Source organism: Pieris brassicae, chromosome 1 (genome assembly GCF_905147105.1).
Source record: "Pieris brassicae chromosome 1, ilPieBrab1.1, whole genome shotgun sequence".
Taxonomy (NCBI): Eukaryota; Metazoa; Arthropoda; class Insecta; order Lepidoptera; family Pieridae; genus Pieris; species Pieris brassicae.
Window position 1 is genome coordinate 22823079 of NC_059665.1, and position 27853 is coordinate 22850931.

Consider the following 27853-nt stretch of genomic DNA (forward strand, 5'->3'; position numbering starts at 1 on the left):
AACAGTTAGATTATAAATGTGGAAAGCTAATTAATGCAAAAATCATTTCTCAATTTTCTAATACTAATTAGCATATTTAAAATGAAACTGGATGGACTTTAAAGTCTTTAAATATCGTGAGTAAAAGTTTTATATTATAATTCTATTTATAAATAATATTTTTTTTCGTTTTCCATAGTATATTATACTACTAAATGTTATCACAATTAGTAACATAAAGAACAATGACACATCCGGTAGGAGCCAGGACATCGACTTGCGCATTCATGAAGTGACGTCACATCCGGTGATCACTTGCGCAGTGAACGACTCTTTATTAATTGCTGCCATTCAGCGGTATGGGGAAAGGTTTTATTCAATCAAAATTTATAATAAAATTGGATCGTTCGTCAATGTCACTTGAGCTTAAGAGTTATATAATTAAGGATTTGTACAAATAGCAATAAATGATAGCCATTGCGATCCCGACTACAATGTTGCGTCATCAGTGCGAGGAATATTAGGAGAACTACATAGAAAACATTATAAGTTACAGGATACAGGCGCGTAAAGTTAAATTACATCAAATTAGATTTGTTTATATACAGATCTGGACAGATGTTTGGCCACAATCCCACCTGATGTTAAGTGAGATGAGGCCTAATGGCAGCAGCCAGCACATACCTATTCAACCGGCGCTAGAATGAACCGATACTGTTTATGAAAATGGAAGAGGCAAGGAGTTCCAGTCCTTTGCTGTAATAAAAGAAACAACTACCCAAATCGTGCACTGCCGCACCTGGGGATGTCACAACGAAGGGACGAAACTCCAGCGTGCTTCTAGATGAGCGATTTCGATTTAATTTAATGGTAAAATTGGCCTTGGAGATTTAAAAGAGTAGCGGAGAGTATTGCATCTGCTTCTTAGTTCTTCTCATTCTATGCCCTTGACTTGAGAACTGGCAGCCAATATCCCAATTATTTATGTTACTGGTGTACATTAAGTTCCCTGTATGAATATGATATTTTGTTTGGTCCTAGATTATTAGATTTTTCACGAATGTCACTTAAGATTTACTTTATAAAGTTGACAGTGTAGTAGACTTGTACGCTATAAGGTTTAAATCGAAATGGGCAGTTCATATATCTAGAGTGCGAGATAAAACACAGACACTTACAGCAAAATGGACTGGACGAGAGAATGGAATGGACTGAAAGAGATCCTCAGGACGACAAAATAAATGATGGACTAATGTTAATAGAACTTACGAAAAACAGGATGACTGTTTCTCAAGAAGAAATGGAATAATATGGAGGTGGCTTTTACTCTAAAAGGAGCCATACAAATATTAGATCAAAAAAAGCTTCATTTTAGACCTAACACAACTAATACTTATACTGTATTGTGGGGTCTCTCTGCATCATCTACCGTTTTTCGTGGGGAAATGTGTTACGCACACGCTCCGGCGATGCGACCAGCCGTTGAAATCACGACCAACTATGGCCATGATGTGGAATGGACCTTGTCTCAGCCTCAGTTCAAGGGCCATTCACATCGGCCAATTCGCCCTGATCCGCGCTGAGTTTCATAGTCGGACTTAGAGGCAGAATGCGAAGCTCCACCCATGTCACATCAACGTCCACAACTGAGCGTTTTTGCAGGTGGTTTTTGCCTATGACATCAATGATACAAAAGAAAGAAGATCTGGATGAATGTTTTTTTTTATGTTAATGTTATGCTCAGAATGCAGAATGCTCGGATAAAGATAAATGGAAAAATATGAAGCAGGCTTTAAAGCTAAAAATTACCATACAATAGACCTAACACAACTAAAACTTATATTAAGTAAACAACATTATTAATAATAGTCTAATATATGTATATAAAAATGTATCAAATAACTTTAATTTAAAATAAGTTAAGAAATGATTACTATTCATAAGTTAGACAGTGTGTGTTGTAACATCGATGCGACGTATCTGCAGCTGCTGATATTTTTATTTTATATAGCTTATTTTTAAATAATTTATAACACGATGTACATTACTAACCTACTGTAACTACTTAAGTGAATGTAATTCTTTGAGAAATAAAGTATTTTTGAACCGAATATAGCGCGCGCTCCTTAATAATTTACTCCATGTATAATTTTATATATATTTTTATCGAAATACCTACCTTACTAAGCATAAGTTTATACAAGTGGTGTTAATATGGCTTTGTGTCGCCAAGGATAAAAACAGAAATTCTTTTGTTTTGAAAACGTAACCGGTCTTTAAATGGCTGTTATCAACGTGACTCGAATGTCATTGTGTTTGGTTATAAAGGCTTTGACGGAAAGCCTTTTATTCAAGAATTAATGCGAAAGTGTTTATTGCGTTTTTAGAAATCGTTTGGTTTTCCAAGAAAGTTGTACATTCAAATTGATTATGAGTGCAGCTCCTTACAAACGTTGTGTAAAATTAAAACTTGGCGATTAAAAAGAGTGGCGGACAGAGGCAATATTCATACGAGTGTCCATGGGCAGTATCACTGAACATCAGGTGAGCCTCCTGCCCGTTTGCCTACTATTACTATTGTTTTCTTAAGTGAAATAAGAATATTTAATTAGATCCATATTCTACTTTGTATCTGATGTTAAAATTTCATCTTAAGCACACATGTCAATCATCTCACAGAAGAAATATACCAGCTCTTCAAATTAGATTTGTTAAAATTATAAATTACGGGCCTCAGAAAGTAACTCTGTGATTTTTTTATAGCCGGTGACAACCTGGTAGGATTATCTACTTGTAATTGGTACCGCCCATGGAAACTCACACTGCCAGAGCACTCGTGGCTTTGCCGGCCTAAAAACACCAAAAACTTAAAGATAAGTACGTCAAAAATAATTGAACCATTGGCAACACTGTTTTAAAGTAAACTTATATTTTTTGTCAACACGACACGTTATTTGTTTGTTCGGGAGTGAATTTATTTTAAAATTAAAAAAAAATGGGAAAGTTTAAGAATAGAAAGAAGATTAAGGTATTAATTATTATTTAAATAAATTAATGAAAATTTCAAAAAACACCTCTAGTTTCGTTTCCCGGCAAAACAATTGTATTGGATTGTAGGTACAATTAATAATACAAGGCGACTGAGAAATTATGCGACTGGATCTCCAGCTTTCTAGCCGATCGGAGCATCAAGGTCGTCGTCGACGGAGCATGTTCCGACCTTAAACCCGTGAATGCTGGGGTCCCACAAGGCTGTGTTCTGTCCCCGACCCTGTTTCTTCTGCATATCAATGACATGTTGCAACTTAGCAACATTCATTGCTATGCGGACGACAGCACTGGGGATACTCTATACACTGGCCGGGCAGGTATTTCTCGGGCAGTTGTGCGCCATACCCTAGCAGATTCCAGAACTTCAAGATCCACACTCAAACAATAGTATTTACCCAGAATCATGAGGGAATGAGATCCTTGCCTATGTGTTAATCATGAGATTACCACTATCAAAAATATCAAATGTAATCATAAAAATTACATCAATCAAACTATAAAAAGTAATCAATCTTTTTATTTTATAAACGTAAAAGTAAATACAACTTTTAAATACACCATGACCTTTGTTGCTAATTTAAAAATAGTGTAATAACAATAACTATTGTTTAGTTAAGATGTCGCCATCAAGATAGAAAAAGATATCAATTGGATATACATACAGTGTAAACTCCATGTAACGTCCATCAATTTAACGAAAAACTCCCTAAAGCGTCGTCAATTGGCTTTAGTTGGTTTAGTTTGTCTTCCATACAATGATACACTCTACATAACATTACACCCATTCTTGACAACAATTGAGTAATAAAGTACTTTTTAAGTTCATAAAATTAGTAAAAACTGCGGAGCTGTGTACGTTGTTTTGTTATCCTTTATTATCCTAGCCCGCAATAAACTCGACTGTCGGCATCTTGCATACGAACTCTCTAAGAAATTCGTTCTTTTGTTTACAAATTGGGATTGCTTGTAGACTATTATTGACTATAAGTAGGAGACATGGATTATCTATACGTTTTTCTTCTCTCCATTTAACGATTACTCGTTGTAACACCATAAAATGCACAGACCCGTAAGTGTCGTTATATAGAGTTTACGCTGTATATGCATACAATGAATTGGGGCTCTACAGTTAGTTAAGTCTGAGCTGTAAAAAAATTAATATTGTTGATATTATATTGATTGAAAGATTTTAAGTGGTTATGATTTACGGGTGTAAATATTGATATTCTAGATTCTTTGAATTCTGTTATTGTGAAATAGTTTTTTTTATAGCAAATGGGCAGGAGGCTCACCTGATGTTAAGTGATACCGCCCATGAAAATTCGCAATGCCAGAGGGCTTGCGAGTGCGTTGCCAGCCTTTTTAGATTTCGTACGCTCTTATTTTGAAGGACCCTAAGTCGAATTGTTTCGGAAATACTTCAGTTTCTTTCGTTTGAGTAGTTTTTTATAGATATCTTCATTGTATCCCTTTATAGAAAGTTATGACAACTTCGTATTCGAGTTGACGTCGACGATTGAGGAATTTTTTTCACGCAAAGATTTTGTGTAAGATTTATTTTATTATAACATACAACACATAGGAATTACTTCGATATAGCTATTAATTGCTTGCAAAATGAAAAAAAAACCGTGATACTTCAGTAAAGTTTAATGACAAAACTATAATCGAAAAACTAATATATAAAAAACACTATCTTAATACCTTATATCAAAAAATTTCTTACCTTATATCAAAATTAATAAACGTAATAATAAAGTAAATGTCAACTATCTATAATAACGTAATAGCTAATTAACGAAATACTTTATTACTTATGGTAATTGACTTTTGTTGAAAATAATTTTAACAATAAATTTATTATCATATAATACTAAATGGGAATTTACTCGAGCGTCATAGAGACCTATTGAGTTGTGAAGCTTAAATAATAATAAGAAAAAAATGTTATATAATGCCCTTATATTACCCTTATAACCCTTTTCATCGGTGGGGCTATAGAGCGGCTATAGACTTTCATAAATGTAACAATAACCCTGTCATGGACACGAGGGCGACAGATATTCATAGCATCCATGTCCTAGGATGTTAATCTGATTGTTAACATGATTACCAACAACTAGTAAATAATAAATAATTTAATCGAGCGCGTCAGATTTTCTAAGAGGATGTTAAGTGAATCTAAAATAAGCCGTCATCTAAAAATCTGACGATTTGGATGTGACGCAAACTCACAGGCATTATTAGAATGTGCCAAAATCGCCATTTTGAAATACTCAAGCGCGTCAGATTAAGATATATATGGTTCATCTTTATCTCCTAGACGTGCTCTCTCATAATCTGGCGATTATCTGGAGGGATTGCCCTAATCTGATAATTAAGAAAAATAGTTTTTAACTTATTTGATTGATGCAAATAAAAAAGTGAATTTTGTTTAAGTACTTGTATTTATTATAATTTTGTTTTTAAATGATTCATAAAATCAATTTGTATCATCAATTAATCATAATCTTCATCGTGATATTCTCCGTTTAATGAAGATTCTATCGTAAGTCCAAGATTATCGTATATTGATCGAGATTTTCGGAGAATCGGTTTGCTTCGTCGATATTAAAAAATGTTTATAAACATTATACATATGCTATGTGAATTTTATTGTTTTTTTGCAAAGTAGTTTCACCACAAAATACACGCTTTATATTAATATTAAGCATAGTTAATATTTTAAAACTATAATCACATGAGAAATATATAAATAACAAAATCAGTCAATACGTAAGAATATCATACCACCAACGAGCTGTGTGATCCACTGTGATGATGGCAAACCAGAGTTCCCCACTACGGAGTAGAAAAAGCGATACAGGAATACAAACGCGGAGAAGGCAATTTAGGCATCACGCAGCTGCAGGTACATTTTATCAACGATTTTTGTTACTTCGGCTTATGGAAATCGTTAGATTGTACATTTTTCGTCATCCCTGAATTATTTCCTTCAAAAAAAAAAATCAGTCACGCTCGAGAATGTAGAGATTTTTTTACAACTTTGCAGTCCTCATAACAGCCTTCTGTGCCTGTCGCCACTTAAGCATCTAGGAAATGCCACTGTTCACATTTTCCTTATTTTTCCGTATTTGATGAAAAATACCGGTTAATAAATTAAAAACCTCCATCTTCTGTATTTATGAAGTTAGTTTAAAGTACAGGACAGCTGGGATTCACGCCAACGAGCTCGGAGTTACAAATCGCACTCATAATAAAACCGCTCTGCGAATGTAAAAAGAAATTTTACATTTCTCTAATCTAACACCGATTTGATTAAAGTATGTACTGCCTAATTTCGATCTATTTGAGTCTGTTTTATTCTCATACCAAGTCTTACTACGACGATGTTCTGACAAGACCAGGACCGGATTTATGGGAGGGTAAACCTTCGGAAAAAATGACAATTTCCGACTAGTTAACACTAGTAAACTTTTATTTTGATATATTTTTATGTTTGTTTTACTTAAAGAATCTACTTGATTTCACAATTTGGTCCTCCACCCCTTTGTTGCCCCGAGGCCTCCAGAAAATCCGGCCCTGGACAATACAATATAACACTCTAGTTTGATTAAGATTTATTAAGCGTAAAAATAATGTCGAACGTGTTAAAGTGTGAAACACTTCTAACGCTCTTGAGTTCTACCACTTCCACTTGCCACTTATCACTAAACACTTATTCAAAACCTTTTAAAGGAATGTTCATAACTAGAAGAGGTATTTATAAAGAAGCAATACGATAATTTTGATTTTGAAAGTACATATTATGTATATAGGTATAATTTATTAATTATATTAAAATATATATTAATTATAATTTTTATAATAAAACAGACACTTTAATATCACAAAAATATTGATTTTTTCGAAAATATATATAATTAAACCTACCTTTAAATTTTGATGAGCGTCTTGCTCTTCAGTCTCAAAGTTACGTTTAATATTGTCTATTCGTTTATGCTTTAGGATGCCCGCTACTTCGATCCTAGAAAATAAATTAACTATTAAATTTATTGACACATATTTCAATCATAAATTTTAATGCAGATCCTAAAATACGCTTTGGAATATTGAATATAATTAAAAGTATTAATCCTTTGTTTGTTACGTAACAATAATTATTTCTTGATGATCGATCTGTGAAATATGGGGGCGAAATATGACTCTCCAATACCTTGTTTTTTTGATTGTAGAATATGTATACATCAAGTATACATATATCTATTAAACTCAGTAATTGTAATTAATGGTACATTCTCGATATACCACTAACATTTAATGACTTAAAAAACACAGAAGTTTACACATGCGTATTGTGTGAAGATAATCTCGAAATAAAGTAAGTAAATAATTAGAATGTATCTTAAAAAAGGCGGACTAAATCAATTGGATACAGTACAACTAAAAACCGGAAGTTAGATCATTCGTAGCCTTGCTACAAGCGCTACGAGGAGTGCTACGAAATTTCCGTAGTCATAACTAGATTTGCATAAAAATAATAACATTTAAAACTATATCTATACTATTATTGATTTTACGTAAATTCTTAAATTTATATTGCGGATTACATATATTCCAAATCTTCTCCCGTTCAAAGCTAGATCTACAGTACCAAATTAAGTACGAACAAGAACATACATACATTTGTTTGTTGTGATGCTCAAAGCTAAGCAGACTTGATGAATTTTCATATAGTTATAACTAAAGTATCTATTCAAATTCCAGGCAAAGAAAGCATTTGCATTCTACAATTGTTACAATTCTTAATATATATATAAGTACAACTTAATTTATATTTAATAATGACAATATGTGATGAAATTATCAAAGTAGCAATTCACCAGTATCTTAATGACTTCCATATGATAAAATCCAATGTTTAAGTCATACTTAATGCAAAGGATCAAATTTGGAACACCTTGCCAGCCAATAGTCATATCAACCATAGATTATATAAAATAAAATTCACATAAATTTATCATATTTTTTCAGTCTTACTTTTAAAATCTCTCAAATTTATTATATGTTAAAAACATTAAAAATGAAGCGTAACACTTCTTACTCTGAACATTTAAAACCTCTAATTATAACTTTATAAAGTTTACTGTGTATGCAGAGGCAAAATTACTTTGACAATTATTAGATTTTATTAAGGAATAGCAGAAAGTACCACATCCTCCTTAAACCAGACCAGAATATTCTCCTTAAATCTTGATCAACTACCTCTTGCTTCAGTTAACTTGTACAACATCCTTGACTATCTCTCTTATTGTAGAACTGGTCTCGTAGTAGAGTGAAGTAATATTCAAGATTTTCTGGAATTTAAAATATTTTCTTTTAAGCTTTTTTTCCTGCACATGTTTTAATAGTATTTGTTGGTTGGAATCCTTACTGTCTTAGGTGAAATGAGTTTTAATCATCACTAGATGTAATCCCTAGAAATTTATAAATATTTCAAATTTATGATAAATATATAGTGTTCTATAATCTATATAATTATTTATAGACATTTGCACACCAAAATCAGTTTAGGTCACATCAGCTATTAACCTGACCACACATAATTTTGAAAATGAAATATCAAAGTGAAAGTGAATTAAATTTAATACAACTGCTATCAGTTACAAGTATTATGTTCTAAATAAGATAAATATTAAAAATTAGTAATTGTAACTGTTTCTTATCGGTAACAATCATAATTTATTGCCCCTTTTACACAGAGATTAGGGACCTAAAAAAGTTTTTAATACCTGGAAGTTTATAAACATAACCTTTTTTACAAACCTAAATTTTTATGACATTCATTCTTGCGCCTTTCGCATGCACTGTCATCTCAGAGAGGTCATCTGAGTCTGGCTCGTCAGGTTCCTCAGGACTGGAGTCACAATTTGGTCCTCTAGAAGAGCCAACAGACCTTTCCGTTTCGCTCCCGGACAAACAAACATTTCTACCTAGTATGAACCCTTCACTAATATGAATGACATAATGTAACGCTAATATTAAAGAAACTGGATCTTCGAGTTGTGAACAATTGTAAGTTTTTATTTTTATTCCACATAAACAATAACAAGTCAAGCTGTCAAATTGAAAGCGACTATCTATTAAAATTTGACAATTATCATAGTTGAAATTATGGAGACGTCAAAACAGGATGATTTTATATTTTTATGGATAAATAGAAAATTAAAACAAATAATTTTTAATTATTTAAAAAGGTTAAGAAATGAGAAATCAAAAATGTTTTTAAATTACTGTATTTTAATTAAAGATTTTTTTTATTATAAAGTATAAGTTAAAATATTTGAGCAAAATCTTCGTACTGTATATAAATATTTTTGTTTTCATGACAAACGAAAGTATCAGTAGGAATTACGTCTTTTAAAGGCCGTGTAAGGTTTTTGTCAAATGAAGAAAGACAATACAGAAATAGCATTTATTACTATAAAACTACCTAATCAGTCCTCTCTAGCAATTTTCTGACTAGTCTCCAATCTTCCATGATGTCAGCATCAGGTAACATATAGACAACGTAAGGCGGGGAAACTGTCACCTGGAAAATTAATCTAATATTTTTGACATTCTAAGAAACAGGTTTAGATAACGGAAACAAAACTTAACGTTTACTTCCTGCCCTCAGAGTAATATTAATAAAAGTGCACTAATTAATTGCACAATATTAATATTTTAATAACACGTCTATAATTTAATTCATTTAATCAATAATAATGGACAGTTTAGAATAGACATCGAAACATGATTTCGTTACGTTCATTACGTTTTATTACGTACTCCATTATTTATTGCCGGATAGCCTTTTTGACTTAAAGCGCATATTCCCGGTTCGAATTTGTTCTTATTAACGGTATACCTTAACTTATGTTTTCATACTTTAAAATACGATATGATAAACAATTTTTAACCAAATAAAAATCCTGTTCATCAATTTTGCAAACGCCACGAGTCGCCATGAACATACAACCAATAAGCACGCTAAACATCGTGTTTTTATATAATTTTAGATTAAATACAGTACTGCATTTTTAAACGTTTATTTTTAATTAATAATACCTGTCTTTTTCTTCTTTTACGTCCCCACTCGGCGCCACACGACCAGAGATCCACCGTATGCCTCTCTTCTTCAATTTTTCTGATTTTTTCTAGTATTTCTTCTTTTAATGATTCATAAACCAACCATTTTTCACTCTGTAAACAAAAAACACAATCTAGCTGATTTACTTAGATTTCCTTTTCTCAGGGAACTGCAGGGGCGGTAAAAGTCACTAAATGTCAGAAATGGCAAGGCATGTCTTTTATGCCATTATGTCTACATGATTTAAATTCTGTACTAATCCCTCTTCATGGGTTAATTGATAAATTCGGAGGCGATAATTGAAAAAAAGTTACAGTAATTCATTTAAATTTAAATTGCCTTTAAGTGTGACTTTTTAAAATAAAACTTTAAATGTAAACTTAAAACTTTGACGACAATAAATGTGTTAATATATTTAAGTATTTATATAAATCAAAGTGATGAGTGCTTTTCGGCTATCAAGATCAGAGAGAAGAGTAGCAAGTGTAGTAGTATCTATTAAGGGAAAGACGCTCTTGTGTTTTACAACTTTCACTTGCTAGTCCTTATCACTTAACATTCAATACAAATGTATCAAATGTTTGGGCAGAAATATATTTAAAATAAACTTGCTTTAAAATTTTGGTGAGCCGCTTGCTCTTCAGCCTCAAACTTATGTTTAATATTGTCTATTCGCATCTGCTTCAAGATGCCCGCTACTTCGATCCTAAAAGAAAAAATTATAATTGCAATATACTGTATATTATATATAATATGGTGTAATGCTTTATAAGCCTATTTTCACTATTAATATTAATAATATTCAGTTATATAATGTGTAATGCAGCCATATAAAGTAAATATTAACTACTAACTATAGAAGCAACCAATTATACACTTCTTTCATTGTAAATCAGATATATGCTTAGAGTTAAACTTAATTTTATTTATATCATGGTGAACATTGAGATGAGCTAAGATTTAGTGATAGATTATCGACTGGGGTCATTCATAAAATTAAACTCTTACTTTAGACGGAAACATCTAAATTTATTCTACATATCTTTAAAACATATATAATGGAAGTCAGCCTAACACTAGGAGTGTTAAACTCTAAAATAGAATAACTATGTATAATTATGTGATACATTAGAACTTATTATATTTTTTTAGGAATGCCATAAAGTACCGTATTCTCATATTCTCCTGCAACCTCCTTAAAGGACCAAGATACTCTGGTGATCTACCACCTCTCACTTCAGCTAATTGGTACTCCACATCTTTGACTCTCTCATTGTATAACTGGTCTCGGAGTAAAGTGAACTGATGCTCAAGATTTGCTAGAATTGATATTACATTCCAATTTTTAAGGCAATTTTCGGTAAAAGAAATTGGGATTCAATTGTTTCTTTTTAGAGAACTTGATTTAAGTCATCATTAGATCTAATTATGACTCTTTAAACAAATTTAAAATGTAATAGATTATTCTAGCTACCTTTTAATAATTAATTGCAATGAAATGAAATTAATAAATCAAATAAAAGAACACAGGTACTGTATTTACTTAATACACAAGAAACATAATACAATATATATGAAATGTAATGTCATTTACTAAAGATTTTGAATAGAAAAGTGAAAGTGAACTAAATTTAAAACAACTGATATAACAAGTATAGTTTTCAACAAGGTAAACTTTATGTGTGAGATATAGTAACTATTTTTTATGGATAACAATTAACAGTAATTGATGTCTTACACAGAGATTTGGGACCAATGAAAGTTTAGAATACATGGAAGTTTATAAACATAACCTATCTACAAACCTAAATTGTCAAGACACTCATTCCTCCGCCTTTCACATTCACTCTCATCCATCTCAGAGGAGTCATCTGAGTCTGGTTCGTCAGCTTCCTCAGCGCTGGAGTCGCGATCAGGCCCTCTAGACGAGCCACCAGACCTTTCCGTCTCGCCTCCGGACAAATCGACATCTCCATCACTGTCACCCTCTACTTTCATGGAAGGCATTATTCACCGTTAAACGTATAAAATTAATGAAACTGGATCTTCTATTTTGAATGGTGATAGATTTTATTTTTTATTCCACATAAACAATAACAACTCAAGCTGTCAAATTGATAATCCCTGTTGTTTGAAAATTGACAATTGGCATAGTTCAAATTATAGAAACGTCAAGACGGGCGGATTTTTTTAGTTTAGATTTGTGGAGATAGACAGTGATTCAACCAATGTTTGGGCAATCTAAATTTTTATCGCATCATATCATTGCACGCCTAGAGACTAGACTTAGGTTTTTATTATTTTAGTGCCTCTCAAGTCTCAATTACTGGAGGTTGGCCGTCAGTATCTTGAATCGTATCTTGAAGTCAGATGCAGCAACTCTTCCGCAGTCACAATAGCCGTCCACTCTCTAAAGTTGCGAAGTCTTCCTTCTAGCAACACGCCATTTTTTTTTTTAATTATCTGCATAAGTCTTTACGATATTCCAACTCGTTTAAGAACCTTCTTGATCCAGCTTATACGAAGCATGCGACGTTAGCAAAATATCTCAAATGCTTTTAAGTGTCTTTAATTGCTCATGTTTCAGTTGTACAGAACAATTTGCCATCTGTAACAAAGGAGAACTCGGAATCGGAGTTTAATGGTCACGTGACGACAGAACCAAACTTTCTTAATTTTTTTGAAAGATCCTCGGGCAATTTTAATTCCAATTACTTGTATTGCCGCACCTTCAACGCCCTTCCAGCAACATATTAGCTAGGACTTAAGCGTCATTTCGAGAAATGACCATCACATCGCTTTAGATTGAAAATCAGAAACGAGACAAGCTTAACTGACCACGTGCCAGAATATGCAATATTCTGCAAGGAGTTTTCTCTTACGTACAAATAGTACGGCTAAAATTCAGAAAGATTTTCTGGAACATGAGGCAAGCGAGCAGACGGGTTAGGTAACCATGTAGGTACGTGGGTAACACAGAAAATGTTTAGAACTGGCCAGTTAGAGACATTGCTAATGAAAAAAAAAATTATTTCAATTTCAGATCTCTTTGGTAACGTAATGTAGTTGTAATGTAGGTATATTGCATTCATTTCTCATTTGTTTTTGTGAATTGGCGGCAAATCTAAAACTCTTGTTACGCGTGAAAAAGAACCCTAACGCGAATTTTTTTTCGGTCAATGATTTATTATGACTTTCGTTGTGGGCTTACTCAAGAACAAAGCTATGATACTATTTATTATATATATATATATATATATATATATATTGGTTTAACGAGTTTAATCGTGGACGTAGATGATGATTCAATTCAATGATGATCCGCGTGACGTCCTTTAACAGCGACTACTGAAGATAACATCAGTGCTGTTAGACGCATGATAGAGGAAGATAAGAGAGTAACCTGACAGCAGCGCCCTCGAAGCAGGACTGTTGACGGAATGAGTCATGCGCCATACAGTCCTACCAAGTCAGGACTGTATGGCGTATGCCCTACGACTTTCATTTATTTAAAGATAAAATTCGCTTCAGAAGAGGTATTCGCTTCACGAGCCCCGAAGATGCGGTGAAGGCGTACGAAAATTCCATAGAGACCCTTAAGGAAGAATGTGCCCACTGCTTTTCTATCGAATGCGACGATGTGTAGAGAGGAACGGAGATTACTTCGAAAAACAAAAAAGGTATTGCCAACTTTCTACATTACGCCGTTTCATTTTCTAATCATTTTTAACATACAACATAAAGTGTTAACCGCCGCCCAAAGGATGCTACAACACCGGGTGTTTTATCGACCTATGAAGATCGACGTTCTTTTTTTGAAGGTCCTCGTAAATTTTGATAATTTAGAATTGCAAGCATATGCCAAGAGTGACTTGGGACAAAAAGGACTGCTCTCTCCATAAAAATCTCAGCATAAATCCTCGTGTCGTCTTGACACGAGGAGGTTTCATGTATATTAAAAAAAAACAAGTTTTTATCTGATATTAAATTTAATAGTTATACTCTATTATTTACATTAAATTGTTCTCTATTAACATGGTATTTATAATAATCAATCAGTAAACAATAAACTTTATATACAGGAATATTTATAAATAATATTAACGTTATCAATACTGTGAAGTTCGACAATACCACATTTGAATACGTGCATAAATGTAAAACGTGGAAACAGATTACACATAAATTAAAATGCATACACCCGATGCACGATTCGTAAAATTATACAGATAACAAATAGATCCTAGAATATAGCACCTCCACAGGCTACCAGAAATATAACTAAGTAATGAAACCGCTTTAATCTAAATGACTCGATAACGATATCGGTTCAAAGGATGTAATAAATTACAAAATATACACAAAAGGCTGGACGCTCGTTTGAAATGTTAGTTTTTTATTGGTAGTCATAACGCTAACTGAAACGAGCGCCACGGCATTAATAAAACCTTATAATTGTGATTATTAAAATAAATTGTTATTAATGAGACATGTCTCGTATTTGGCACAAAGTTATTTGGAATGTACATTTACAAATAATTAAAAATTCCAAATAATTTGTTTATTTGAACATGGATATACAACCCGTCAACGGAATTATGGCATTCAATTTTGTAACATACATAATTCGAAAAACGATTGTACAAATTTGGCATTTTCGCAATATTTGTGAAGGTTGACATTTGGTTGAGTGTTGTCATATTAAAAAAATACCAAATTTCAATGTAGATTAAAAATGCAATAGGGTACCGTAATCGCTTAATGATTACCGTTATAACTATGGCTTTATAGGTATAGGTATACTATAAAAACAGATATGTCGTTGTTAGGTTCAAATATTGCTTTCTACTCACTATTACAGCCGATTTTAAACATTGTCCAATATTTGTAAATATTTAAAATCTACCATCAAACCCCCCAAGGTACTACTGGAGAAAATTTCCAAAAAGTTACTATGTTTTAAAACCTACTGCAATTTTTTGGAAGAATCGAATTATTCATTAGTTAGAGTTTAATTATTGTTATTTTAGAGTTTTGTCATACATTAGATAAATATTAAAATTGTAACGTGAAAATATATTAATTTAATCGTTTAATTTTATGATTTACATTGATTTTACCAAAACGTAAATATGAATATAGAAAATTATCGAATTAATTTTATTTACGATTAAATATTCAGCACGAACGTGCAAAATGTAGTTACACTGATATAGACTATAATAATTATTAAAATGAGAAGCGTAACAATGGAATATTATCTTCGAAAACTCTAATCCACAAACAACTATAAAATACAATTAAATTTTAAGGCAGTTCTGAGAGTTTGTCAGAGAAAATACCCACGAAAGTTATTGCCATTCAACGTTGCCATATTTGAGGAATATACGACAATATGAAAAAAAAGTCGAACTAATAACCAACGAAACGTCCCTAGGGACAAGAACACGTGACCACTAGAAAGAATAAAAATCCAGGAAAAATGGTGTTTACGATACAATGAATGGTATCACAATTCCAGACAAGTAACATCATTTTCATATATAAGTATATAATTAGTATTGAATTTCATGGCCGACGTTTGTTAGGCGACGCGACGTATCTGTCAGATGTCAGATGTCAAATATTTCAGTTTTACGTTTTCGATTAGTTATATGAAATCAGGGCAAACGGCCATAAAGTCCAACTGTAGGTATAAACGTCTAATTTTAACTAAATTTTTATTCAAACTAATAGCACTAGAGCCTACATTCCAAACTGTATTCCGTCCGCGTCAGCAAATGTAGAACCATTCGCGTTATCATTCCGATTAAGACGATCGCCTTTAAAACGTATACGACTACGACATTTACGCTCGCATCGGGGACATTCCATCGAGTGTCGGTTGCCCATGATCGGTTGTCGTGAAATATCGGACTGGAACGATTCAAAATTCGATCAGGCGTGATCGACCGGAGCGGAATTCGATCACTAGTCGATTCGATTCGATTTAATCGATAAGCGATGATCGTTCGCTAGGTGTGCTTGAGCCAATGGGCGGGAACCCACTGTGGCTCCCTTTCGAGGCTGTTGATTTCGTTGACGAGCTGTTGGTAGGCGCGTTGGGTGTCATTGTTGATGATAATCATGTCGAAAAGGTGACCCCAACGGAGCTCCATGTCGCGAGCCGTGGCTATTATTTCCTTCAATTCCTCCTCCTGAAACATAAATTAAAGTGTTAGAGAAATGGAGACTTTTGAAAGAAATTTTATTTATTTATTGAGATTTACCACATAATACATACTAATATATAGGCACAATTTTAGTAAACATAAATGTTACAAAATTTAAAAAAAAATACAACAAACATATATGTTTAAAATAAAATAGAAACACAATTAACGATACTAGCAACTTTTGTTAAGCAGAAAACCAAAAATAAAAGATTACCGGCAAATCGGATTAGGTATGAGATAGTTTTATATTTGTTATATATATTGTAATCAAAAAAATATTAGAAACATTAAACAAATAAAACAAAAGTGCGTGCGTACAATGTACACATTTCAGAAGTGAAACTTCTTTGTAAATTAATTATTAATAAAAGCAGTATATGATCACACACTGTATATGTGAAAAAATCTGCGTTAACTGCACAAGAATTCGACAGAATTGCCATCTAAAGTTCTATTATGCAACTACTAAACGAATACTTCAACCAAAAGCGTGTCTTTTTTTTCTATCCTTTCTCACTCTCTCTCAATCGGTCTTTCGTCGAGAAAAACGCTGCATATCTTCGTGTCTTATGATTAAGATTATTGCGTTCCATTCGTAAAAATTTTACCCTCATGCAGCTCAAAAAGTTTTACTTCAAAAATATTTAATAAACGAGTAAAAAATTAACCGACACACTCTAATCTAAATCTATTAATATTTTACCTTATAAGCCTCTCCATTTCTGATTTTCTTCTGCCTCAGCTTCTCCAAGCTGGGCGGCGCCACAAACACCGTGTAAGGCTTGAGGTCAGAGCCTCGTAATATCTTCAAAGATTGAGGGTGAAGATTCAAAACACAGATTTTCCCAGAATTCACCACTTCCCGAATGGCTTCTAGCGATGTACCTGTAAATTAATTTACTATATTAAAATCGCTAAACGTTTTATAATTGTAAGTCACGTCACTAATATGTATTTAAAATTTAAAAAAAATACTATAATAAGAGCCTAACACATAGTTATTTTTAAATCTAAACCAAACAAATCAATCAGATCAGTTTTGCTTTAGAAGTCGATAAGACTGAAGTCGTTCTCACCATAGTATGCCTTCTCGTATTCCCCGTGTTCCACAAATTTTCTATTCAGTATATCCGATTCAAACTGCGTCCGGGATATGAAATGATAGTCTTGTCCGGGAACTTCGTGATCTTTGCGAGGTCTCGACGTATCTGTATTAAAGTAATTGGTTTAATCTCATAAATACATTTTGTAAACACATTATTTCATATAGTAAAATTGCCTCCCCTTTAAATTCTAGAGAATATCATGTTTGTTCGTAAAAAATTGCATCAATTCACTGTCAAAAGTGTTATTCATTCTATAAATACCAGGAATAAGCATAAAATAGTAGTCCCAAAATACAGATTAACAAAATCGAATAAATCGTTTCTTGGGAATTGTGTCAGATTCTACAACAGGCTACCGAAGTGTGTAATTGATCTTACGACTAAAAAGTTCAAAAACGTCATCAAAGGAATCCTAATTAAAAAAGCGTATTATAAAATCCAAGACTATGTTGACTATATCTCTGCATGTGCGGCTTCCCTGGCAACTTGCGCTGTGCAAGTGTGTGTATCTCATTTTACACTAATAGTAAAAACTCAATTTTCTTTTGCATTGTATAGAATCTCTATATACCTTGCATTATATAAACTTCTCAGCCGATTATTACTATTGTAACCGAGTCTTTGTAAGCTAAACCATTGTTGAAAAGAGTGTCCATGGAGTTTCTTGCCGGTTCTCCTCCATGAGACCGACTTTTTGGAACCGTGCAACTAGACGTTTCATAAGAGCCTGCAAAGGCCTATTTGAAATAAAAACTTTTGATTTTGATTTTAAAACTAATATTGTAACAAACAGCTATTGTAATGAGTAATATATGTATACTTTGTTAAAACATAAAATACTTATTTATTTATTACAACTTCGCAGTACAAAAATACAGTACAATTAAAAGAATTAAATAATAATGAGGCCAACGGGCAGCCTTATCGCTTTCGGGCGATCTTTTCCAGGCAACCACTGTGAGAAAAACATAAAATTGGATAAGGTGAGAAAGAAGTGGAATACTACATAAGGCATAATGTTACTCAGACATAACTAATGGAACAAAGCTAATTCATTAAAACATTTGTAAACAGTAAAAGGGACAATAATAAAAAAAAACACATGAATCACGATAATTTAAGATTTATTAGAACGAAAGTTTCAAGTTTCAAGAAACAAAATCTCCTAAACCAGGATCAAACTTTCCACTGTGTACGTAAGGATGCCTTAAGTATATATTTTAATTATTGACGAATTTTCGACTCACGTGGCACGGCCGCGGCGAACCTGGCGGTGTCTTCCATGAGCCGTTGCCTCAACTCGTGTCTCCCGATGTTCGGAGGCCCGATGAGGACGATGGGCCGCTTGTGGGACGCACGAGGGTAGTACAGGCCCACTTCTTCGTACGTTAGGATCTCTTCTTGCTCGTATTCTGCAAAATAAAATTTATATAGTTATCACCATCACCAATGCACAACTGCAAAATTAACAAAATTAAAAAAAGAATTTTTTTTTATTGAAATCATTTCTGTGTTGATATGATAAGTAATTAAGATCATTACCATCTCCACCGGAAGTGGAATAAACGGGATATCCGGCTTCGCTGGTCGCTTTCTTGCCTTTCTTCTTCCTGGGCGGCTTTTTGGCACAGAGCAGAGTCCCTCCTTTGCGAGGCTTATCCCTCGCCGCTACTTCACCCGCCAGGGTCAGTTTCATTGATTCACGCCTGCGCAAAAAATTACAAAAATATAGGTGGTTGTGATTTAAAAAAATCGCGAATAATACTTAAACTAATACTTAAAAGAATTGCTGTGACAAAAAAAGTTGTATGTTACCCATTTATATTATATTTATTCACTTTTGATAATGTTTCACACTATAACATCTTATCCATCATAATCAAATTCATATACCCATTGTCCAGGATCAAAATTAGCCTAAAAACCAAAAAAAGTAACTCACTGATGCTGAAAAGCTTGACTAGGAATGAGTCCGGCGAGGGTCTGGTCTTCCTCCCCTTCTCGGAATGCCTGCCACCAGTTGGGGTCCTCGCGGCTGATCACGTGCAACACATCACCTTTTTGGAAACTTATGCCTGAAACATTGGTTTACGTCAAAACAAAATATTTGTTAAATCGAGGCTAATTCGTATACTTAACTAACAGTTATCTGATCTCATTTTTCTAGGAGCATCAATAAATATTAAAATAATACATAGATAATAATTATTTTTAAGAAAGATTTGTAAAATATGATATAATTTTTCACAATAAGAGTATGCGTTAGGAAATACAATTCTCGCTGATTGGTTGGTTAGGTGAATCAAGGATCCTCATGCTCGCTTAAATGTCATTGCTTGTGGCGGCGTCCATGCGTCGGGTAGTCTCTCTCCTTAAAATATGGCGAGGGGGCCGATGGCTGACCATGCGTGATACTCGTGAAGGGAGGCTACTTGTGGTGAGTGGTCGTACGTGAATTCGTGTATGCGGTGATGTTAGTTATTTTTGACTACGTATTTGCGTATTGTTCCCACGGGAATGTAAGTGCGTGCTCCTATTTCACCATGCCTCCTGCTGATGTCTTGTGGAACATGGTGTAATGGTTACAGCTCCTTACAAACGTTGTGTGTGACTCGAATGTCATTGTGTTTGGTTATAAAGGCTATGACGGTGAAGCGAAAGTGTTTATTGCGCTTTTTAAAATAAATAAATAGTTTGGTTTTCCAACATTGTACATTCAAATTGATTATGAGTGCAGCTCCTTACAAACGTTGTGTAAAACTAAAACTTGGCGATTAAAAAGAGTGGCGGAGAGTTTATTGCCAGTTCTTCTCTTCCGTTCTACGCCCTTGATTTAAGAACTGGTAGTAAATATAAAATTAAAAGCATTTAATGTATATATTTTGACGTTCATAAGTGTACAGTACCTTTTAGTAAATGATTTTTGACTTTTGACTTTGACTCGACTTTATTAATATTAGCCTTATCATTCAATTTAGTATTAAATTGTTTTTAAAGGCAGTTTATGTCATAATTGCTTATAAGAATATGAGGTCATAGCGAACAATGGATCGTTCTTAATACCTAATGTAGAATTCTAAATACGCGTCTTTTGTTTGTAAGATAAAGTAAATAAATTACAAACTTTTATTGCTCGGTAATGTTTTCTTCTATCTGTTATATTTGTATAATGAGTATTACCTGTTTGACTAGTATATGTAGCTAATAATGAAATAAATAAATTATGAATATATAAAGGAAATACAAATAACGCACCGAGCTCCCGACAAGGGATGTATACGTCGTCCTCGGGGTCGTAGTCGAAGTGCGCCCTGACGTGCAGCACCCGATGGGCGGGCGGCGGTCTCGGGCGGGCGCGAGGCGCCAGCACCACGGAAAGAGTCCCAGCCAGTCCGCCCAGCAGCTGGCACACCTCGTGCACTGACTTCCCGCGCATGCTCACGCCGTTCACTTCCAGCAGCTGGAAATACATTTCGGTTTATATATAGCAGGTCCTTACTCTAACTTAAACGCCTTGACTACCCTGCTCTAAAAATACTAAGTTCAGAGGGTAACCCAAGATTATAAAACCAGCATCTCGAGAAAAACAAGGCACATGGAGCCAGTTAAACTTAGAAACGGAATAGCATCTACCTCATCTCCCTCGTGCAGCAGCCCCGATTTCTCAGCAGCCCCACCCCGCACTATCCTCCCGATTATCACGGCCTCACCTTCATTGCGTACGGTAGCACCTGCAGACATAAATGTGTTAATGATGCATTGATTATACCAATATTGTTGGTGATAGTGTATCAGAAACAGTTCTCGCTGAAACGCTCATAGTCGAAAACAAACTTTCTTTCTATGTGCGCATTTAATATTCGTTTGAACGGTGAAGGAAAACATCGTGAGGAAACTGGCTTGCCTTAGACCCAAAAAGTCGACGTGTCAGGTACAGCATCACCTATTTGCCTATTAGGTTGACAAACGAGCATGAAACGGATACAGCAAGCCCAGACCTAAAAAAAGGTTGTAGCGCCATTGCATTGTTTTAGTTTCAAAATGAAAAAATAAACTTACCAAGTGGTTCATTAGTCTTTTCAATTTTAATAATCTTAATAGTGTCGCTGGTGTCGTCCGGCGAATTGGTCGGTTGGAAGTTGTCATTCTCGGTTACGTGGTTTGCAGTCTGCGCATGAAGGACCAAATTGTAAGAGGTTAGTATGAGATTATTTTTATATAGTATATTAATATAAAATCTGTAAATTTAAAGGGATGGATCCTTATAATAGTTTTAATACCTGTGAAGCACACAATTTAGAAGAAAAGATATTGAAGAATGCTAATAAAGAAAGTTATATATACTTGGGAGCGTTCAAGTATTACGTAACGAATTTTGGAGGGAGGGGGGGGGGGGGGCTCTTGTAAAACGTTACGATGCGGGGCGGGGATTGAATTACGCGTTATTGATAATATTTTCGACTTTCCAGTACTTGACACGACATAAATGTTAAGTTTTCGGTATAAATAGTCACGGGGGGTGGTCACGGAACGTTTTAATATTGGAAACAAAACCAAATATATATATATATATAAGGACCAAAATACTGACCTTATTTCGTTTGCCCCTCGCAAAGCAAGAGGGGTCAAGTAATGCGGCAGCCTGGTCGTGCGCTTGCAAAAGGTTTTCTAACTCAAGCCCTCCCAGAATTGACAGCAGTTCCGCTGCTACGCCTGACGTCTCACCACCTGACGCTGTATGCGATCCTAGTACATCTATACACTGAAGAAAAAAAACATTTCAAATAAAAATCATTTTATTGTTCACATATAAATAAAGTAACTGCAAGTTGACAAACGTATAAAAAAAATTACAGTTACGGGCGTAAAACTGCAGTTTTTGAAGGAATGTGTGTCTTGAAATAGGCATGTCATTAATATATGACGTAATAGAATAAATAAATTGTTTGATAAATAATTTAGAAGTCATTGTTGATAATTTTAATACAATGAGACAATAGGTTTAGGGAAAGCAAAAAAATATTACATGGGTTTGCATACACTGTTTTATAATATGAATGACTCAACCTCAACATTGCTTTAGATATTATGCACCTCCAATTATCTTAAAAGGGATTCCTGGAGTGCCATGACCTGGTAAAGGTCATAGGGGCGAAATATTGCCTATGCTAGGTAAGTGAGAAGGTCTGGAGTACAATGGTCTTCTTCTGTGTGCATGTAATGCTGCAGAAGGAGGCTGTTGAGCGATTGAGGGAGAGGTCTGGTGTTGACCGAAGACTGGCTCACGTTTCAAGGCTGAGTTCTCGGTCTTTAATGGCCGGGAACCGCAGGTCTTGAGATCTATGTTGGATATAAGCCCTTGGGCAGAATGCCTTGGGAAACCCCGCCCGCCCAACTCGTGTGAAGGGGTGAGGTGTTTTAGTGAGTAGAGTCTCGATACCCTCCTGAATATCAATGGGCTTTGAGACTCAGCCACACAGTCCCCGCGTCAAGCTTGACATCCACTGTTGGGGCCTGCGTAAGCGCATCCTCACCTCATTTACAAAATATAAAATATCCTAAATGGATTAGCTTTGTAATTCTCTTTTTAGGCAGGCAGGATTCGAAGCCACGTTGCTGATGGAAACGATACTTGAAACGTACGGGTAGCTTAACATTACTATTTGAATTTTTCTACTATCCTAAAGCAACCTAAATCAGTGTTTCCCAACGATTTTTATGCCAGGCCCTTAGGCTTTATAAAATTCTTACTTTACATAAAAAATTGTTTACCTAAGAAACATGATGTTTTAGGAAGAAATCACTACGAAATTGTTAAGGAAACACAGTCACAAATTTTCAAAACACAATGACAATCTGATATTCAAATTACAAATAATTTTTCGAAAAACTTAACAATCAAATTGACGTGTGAGGCGTTGGAAAACATTAGCTTAAATCAAGGCAATTAAGACTCTCTTCGTTATTAAAAGTAGGTATAGTTAACTTACATCTTTTAATCGATCGGTAGCTCTCTGCGTCTGAGGCGGCGTGAGCGCAGGCCTTTTATGTCTAACAGCGGTGAGGACAGCTGATCGCGTCGTAAGCGCAGTGCGTAACCCTGGACTGGTTAAGGCATTGGCTGCTCCTGCCACTCTTGCTGCGAGACCTGATTCACCAATCGACCCTAACGCCTTTTGAACCCTCGATAGTGCAGCACAGACTTCTTGGTAATCTAAAAATGGGAAAAAATGTTTTACTTAGGTTTAAAAATCTGTCATTTGTCTTAATTAAAAATAAACAGTGGTACTACAATCTTGTTTTTTGGTCTGGGCCTCAGATTTCTGTATCTGTTTTATGATCATTTGTCAATCTAATAGGCAAGTAGGTGATCAGCCTCCTGAAACACGCAATTGACTTTTTGCATCTCAGGCAAGCCGTTTTCCGCACAATGTTTTTCTTCATCGTTCGAGCTAATGTTAAATGCGAACATAGAAAGAATTGTATTGGTGCCCAGTTGGGGATCGAACCTACGATCTCAGGGATGAGAGTCGCACCCTGAAGCCACTAGGCCAACACTGCTTTGACTTTTTTTACTTTCATCTAAATACAGGATTGTACTTCTAGCCTCTTATGATATTTTTGTCTTCATGTTTTCTGACTGTCGAACATAGATTAATCTAAAATTGTTTTATTTAAAAAAATTCTAGGAAGCCCTTATAGTTTTCGAATATATAAGTCATAATGACTTAATACAACAAAAATACACTTTCCTAGAAATTTTAGCATGTATTTTAATTTGACGGATTTACGTACAGATTTCCAGACATCTAATTGAGAAAAAAAGTCTTTAGAACTGCAACAAAACTGCTAGGGCCATTGTACACGATCCACTTGGTTTAATACTAACTTTAATTAGTATGCAAAATGGTTTACTTCAACCAATTTTTGCTCTTAATTAATTTTTCTGAAATTTAGTTCTGACTCATTTGCTTGAAAAACCGTTTTGTAATACGTTCTGTGTAAGAAACTGAAAAAAGTCTATTAAACCGGACAACTGTACCAACTATTATAAAACTTGAAGTGATGTTAAATAATTGGGAGAGGAAGAATCAGATGAGATCTTTGAGTCAGAAAAGGAATAGTATTTGCTGTTTAGACCTAGATATAATGCGAAGGACATCGTCAGCAACTACAGCTTTGTTTGGAGGACGCGTTTTACTGCAACTGTTTTAAGCTAAGTATTTGACCTTGCTTAAAACAGCAGTAGGCCAAGATACCAACTGTGCATGACTTTTACTTCCATTAGGAAAATGACTTCCAACTCACTTCCCTTCACAGAGACAAAAGAGTTTACAGAAAAGACAGTAGGAAGTTATTTGTTCATTCTAAGTAAGAACTTACCAACAAGCTGGTAAAGATGAGACGGCTCATCATCTTCCTCATATGCCTCGTTGACGAAAGAGGTAGTGTTTGGCGGGTTCGACTCCAGCGCCTGCAACTTGTGCGAGCCTCGTAGTGATGTACGTAGAAACTCATTTTGTGCTGCGATCCTTTCTTCTGCTTCTTTACGTTGACGGAGTTGCTCCTGGAATAAGATGAAGGAAATTTAAGAAAACATTTCAATAAAGGTGACAGTTGGGATATTTTGGCAAAACATTTGCATTTGTCATGTTATCCAATGATTGTCGTAGTCAGAAACTTAGAAATATGTAAATAATCTAAGCCAATACTAATTAGTGATAAGTAGATAATATTAGCTTACAACACGTAGGGTTTCTATCTGTTATCGCTTATCTTATTACGTGCGAAGTCATGGTCAAAATTACCTTGAGGCCAATGCCACTTTCTTATCAAAAGTTAGTAAAAACAATCCATAGTATTGAAAAAAATTAGTACGTGGAGACACAATTCCGTGATTGTTTAAGGTTATTAATACTTTTCCTCATAGATTTTAATTTTATAAGAATGACGGAGCGACGGGCAGGAGAAACTCAAAAGCCAGAGGCTCGCAAGTGCATTGCCGGCCTATAAAAAATCGCTACACTGTTATCTTGATACAAATTATTCTCTTGACTTTTAATTAAATATTCAAATATAACTGATCTAAAATCTTAAAGAACCGTTTATTAACTGCAGTCTATTATTAGTTATTCCTTATTCTTTCCTTAAATATAATTGGCATTGCATTTTTAATGGGAATACATTTTTTTTAACCTTATTTTTTATTAAGTAGAACATTCAATGGGCTAATGTTTACCATTAAAGTTTTGGACCACATTGACAATTATTAAACAAAATTCTGTTTGTAAACCCAAAACATTGGCTTCATTACCGTGTTATATTCGGGGTTACGGCCTGAAATAATCAATCTACATATTTAATCTAAAAATACCTTTTTTTAAGCCCGAACAAAAGATTTTTGTAAAAAAAGCCTTTTTAAAATACTAATTTTAAATGCATTGTGCGCAAGGAAAGACCTACGTCAAACGTCGACTAATTTTAATGTTTCTAATGAAAAAGGTTACATTTGCTATAAAAACAACGCCCTTATTAACACGATTCTTTATTTCCAAATTATTATTTTTTGGTTCGTTGGTATAGTAATTACATTCACATATATATCTTATCGTTCAACTAACTGTAATGCTAGGTAAGGTAAGATAAATCGAGACTAGCTAAGAATCGCTCTCGTATGTAATGGATTTGAAATGCGCGAGGCATACTTAGCCCTAAGCCACGACTCTAAATGTACCCTAAATCACAGCTGTTCTTAAATTTATGTTGCACATAACACGAGTTATGTAACCTAACAATAGTTAAGTTACACATATGTATTTTTTAATAATGAAAGAAGCCAAAAAGAGCCCTTTAGTTTTTACCACTCATAAATTGTAATTCAACATTCTCGTTTCCGATAATGTCCAATAACGTAATAGTGTCTATTAAATTTACGAACTCTTCAATAAGTCAAGTTAGTTTTTTGCTAAGCCAGTTGCTATTCAGCTTCAAAGTGTTTTATTTGATCATCTCCATACAACAACCTCCACCAGACTTAATTCACGCAAAAATATTTTAGCAATCTGAATAATTATTGTAATCAAACTGTTAATTTAAAGATAATTACATTCTTGACTCAATATATTGTAGATACTACTATCTATATCATCTAAATTATCTATATAGATAAATTAGTGTCATCAATACAAGTAGAAAGCAGTTTAAAAGGAATTAAACCCTATTCTTAAATTAACAATATACAATATTTACAATACTTCTAACCTATATAATAATAATAATTAAACATTGATAAATAGAAAATGTTATAGGTAATAATATTTACAATTTTTCATTTAGATATTAAAGTTACAAAAGAATCGCAAAATTTGGAAACATGGTGAAACACTCGTTTTGATTGGTAAGTTTTTTATTTGAAACTATCCTGTCAAAGCTTTGACTGGACTTTAAATAAAAAACCTATTTGGGATAATCAAAATTAATTCGAATTATGAACTTCCTACGATGGATTGGCAAAACACCGTCCACGGAGAAACACCTGAATGAATTTGGCCGAAAATAATTTGTTTTAGAAAAAGGAGGTACATTTTCGGAAAATGCAAAAAAAGGCATGTTTCTAGGGTACTCTTCAACTTTTAAGGCATACAGATTTTTGATTATCATTATATACCAGAACTACATATACCTAGGTAAACAATTATCATTCGAAGATAAAAATGAAGAATTTGCGGCAGAGCGACGAATTACCATAAGCTAGAAAAAGTTTTGGTCCGTGAAAGAAATCTTAAAACGCCAATTTCCCCTTCACCTCAAGAAAATTGTCTTGGACACTTGTATATTACCTACTCTCACACACAGCTGCCAAACATGGACTTATAACATAAAAATAAAAACCAAACTAGTAGCATTCCAGAATGTAATGGAAAGAAGCGTACTAAAAATAAGAAAATTACATAAAATTAAAAGCGAAAAAATAACACAAAAAACAAAAGTAAAAACAATATGCCCTAACAGAGAAGTGGCAATGGGCGGTATATATAGCAAGATACACATAATAGGTGGACTTTAAAGACAACTGTATGTAATGGTCCTTACCAAGGGGAAGAAAAAAGGTAAATAAAAGAAATAGATGCAGTAGCAGGAAACGAATGGAGAAAGAAAGACATAGACAGAGTTAGTTGGAAAAAGCTGGAGGAGGTTCCATGAAGGGGTTCCGATCGATGGTACTGAACTTAGATAAGATATAGGATATCAAAATAATGTAAAAAATCTAAGCAGTATATTATATTTTTTCCAACCATGACATTAAACGGGCTTTATTATTATTATTTATATACCAGAACACAATGAAGTTGTGACAAGCCGAGACATTA

The 27853-nt window shown here is 34.0% G+C and overlaps 2 protein-coding genes and 1 long non-coding RNA gene across 8 annotated transcripts in view; all 3 read right to left on the reverse strand.

Annotated features, from left to right (window-relative positions):
• Positions 1 to 4919: 4919 nt before the first annotated feature.
• LOC123715769 lies at positions 4920 to 9141 on the reverse strand. 2 transcript variants are annotated; one of them, XR_006754473.1, is made up of 4 exons: positions 8857 to 9141; positions 8243 to 8387; positions 6964 to 7057; positions 4920 to 6297 (listed from the first exon to the last, which is right to left on the reverse strand). It is a non-coding gene; the product is annotated as an uncharacterized LOC123715769 (long non-coding RNA). The 2 variants fall into 2 exon arrangements; XR_006754474.1 differs by lacking the exon at positions 8857 to 9141 and adding an exon at positions 8465 to 8548.
• A 350-nt stretch (positions 9142 to 9491) lies between these two features.
• Positions 9492 to 12280, reverse strand: LOC123709726 (breast cancer metastasis-suppressor 1-like protein). The gene is made up of 5 exons (XM_045661252.1): positions 11968 to 12280; positions 11331 to 11481; positions 10775 to 10868; positions 10141 to 10275; positions 9492 to 9622 (listed from the first exon to the last, which is right to left on the reverse strand). Exons 1-5 carry the CDS (start codon positions 12167 to 12169, stop codon positions 9524 to 9526), a joined length of 681 nt encoding a protein of 226 aa, XP_045517208.1. The 5' UTR covers positions 12170 to 12280; the 3' UTR covers positions 9492 to 9523.
• A 1863-nt stretch (positions 12281 to 14143) lies between these two features.
• LOC123715997 (protein PALS1) overlaps positions 14144 to 27853 on the reverse strand; it is a 91108-nt gene continuing 77398 nt past the window's right edge. For all 5 annotated transcript variants that reach the window (XM_045671482.1, XM_045671567.1, XM_045671654.1 and 2 more), the window contains 12 exons: positions 24867 to 25050; positions 23474 to 23697; positions 22075 to 22245; positions 21543 to 21651; positions 21117 to 21214; positions 20739 to 20943; positions 19426 to 19558; positions 19026 to 19189; positions 18731 to 18895; positions 17454 to 17585; positions 17081 to 17262; positions 14144 to 16359 (listed from right to left, as the gene is read on the reverse strand). In XM_045671482.1, coding sequence (XP_045527438.1) covers positions 16177 to 16359; positions 17081 to 17262; positions 17454 to 17585; positions 18731 to 18895; positions 19026 to 19189; positions 19426 to 19558; positions 20739 to 20943; positions 21117 to 21214; positions 21543 to 21651; positions 22075 to 22245; positions 23474 to 23697; positions 24867 to 25050 — 1950 coding nt within the window. In that variant the 3' untranslated portion in view covers positions 14144 to 16176. The remainder of the gene's footprint in view (positions 16360 to 17080; positions 17263 to 17453; positions 17586 to 18730; positions 18896 to 19025; positions 19190 to 19425; positions 19559 to 20738; positions 20944 to 21116; positions 21215 to 21542; positions 21652 to 22074; positions 22246 to 23473; positions 23698 to 24866; positions 25051 to 27853) is intronic.

Bases quoted from the DNA above. Each gene is read 5' to 3' on its own strand.
- LOC123709726 (XM_045661252.1), bottom strand. From the start codon at position 12,169: ATGCCTTCCATGAAAGTAGAGGGTGACAGTGATGGAGATGTCGATTTG. The intron at 10,276-10,774 runs GCAAGTTTATTT...TTTTGTTTACAG, and splicing joins CGGCTCACCAAAATTTTAAA to AGTGAAAAATGGTTGGTTTA. The intron at 9,623-10,140 runs GTATTATTAATT...TTAATTTTCCAG, and splicing joins GTAAAAGAAGAAAAAGACAG to GTGACAGTTTCCCCGCCTTA.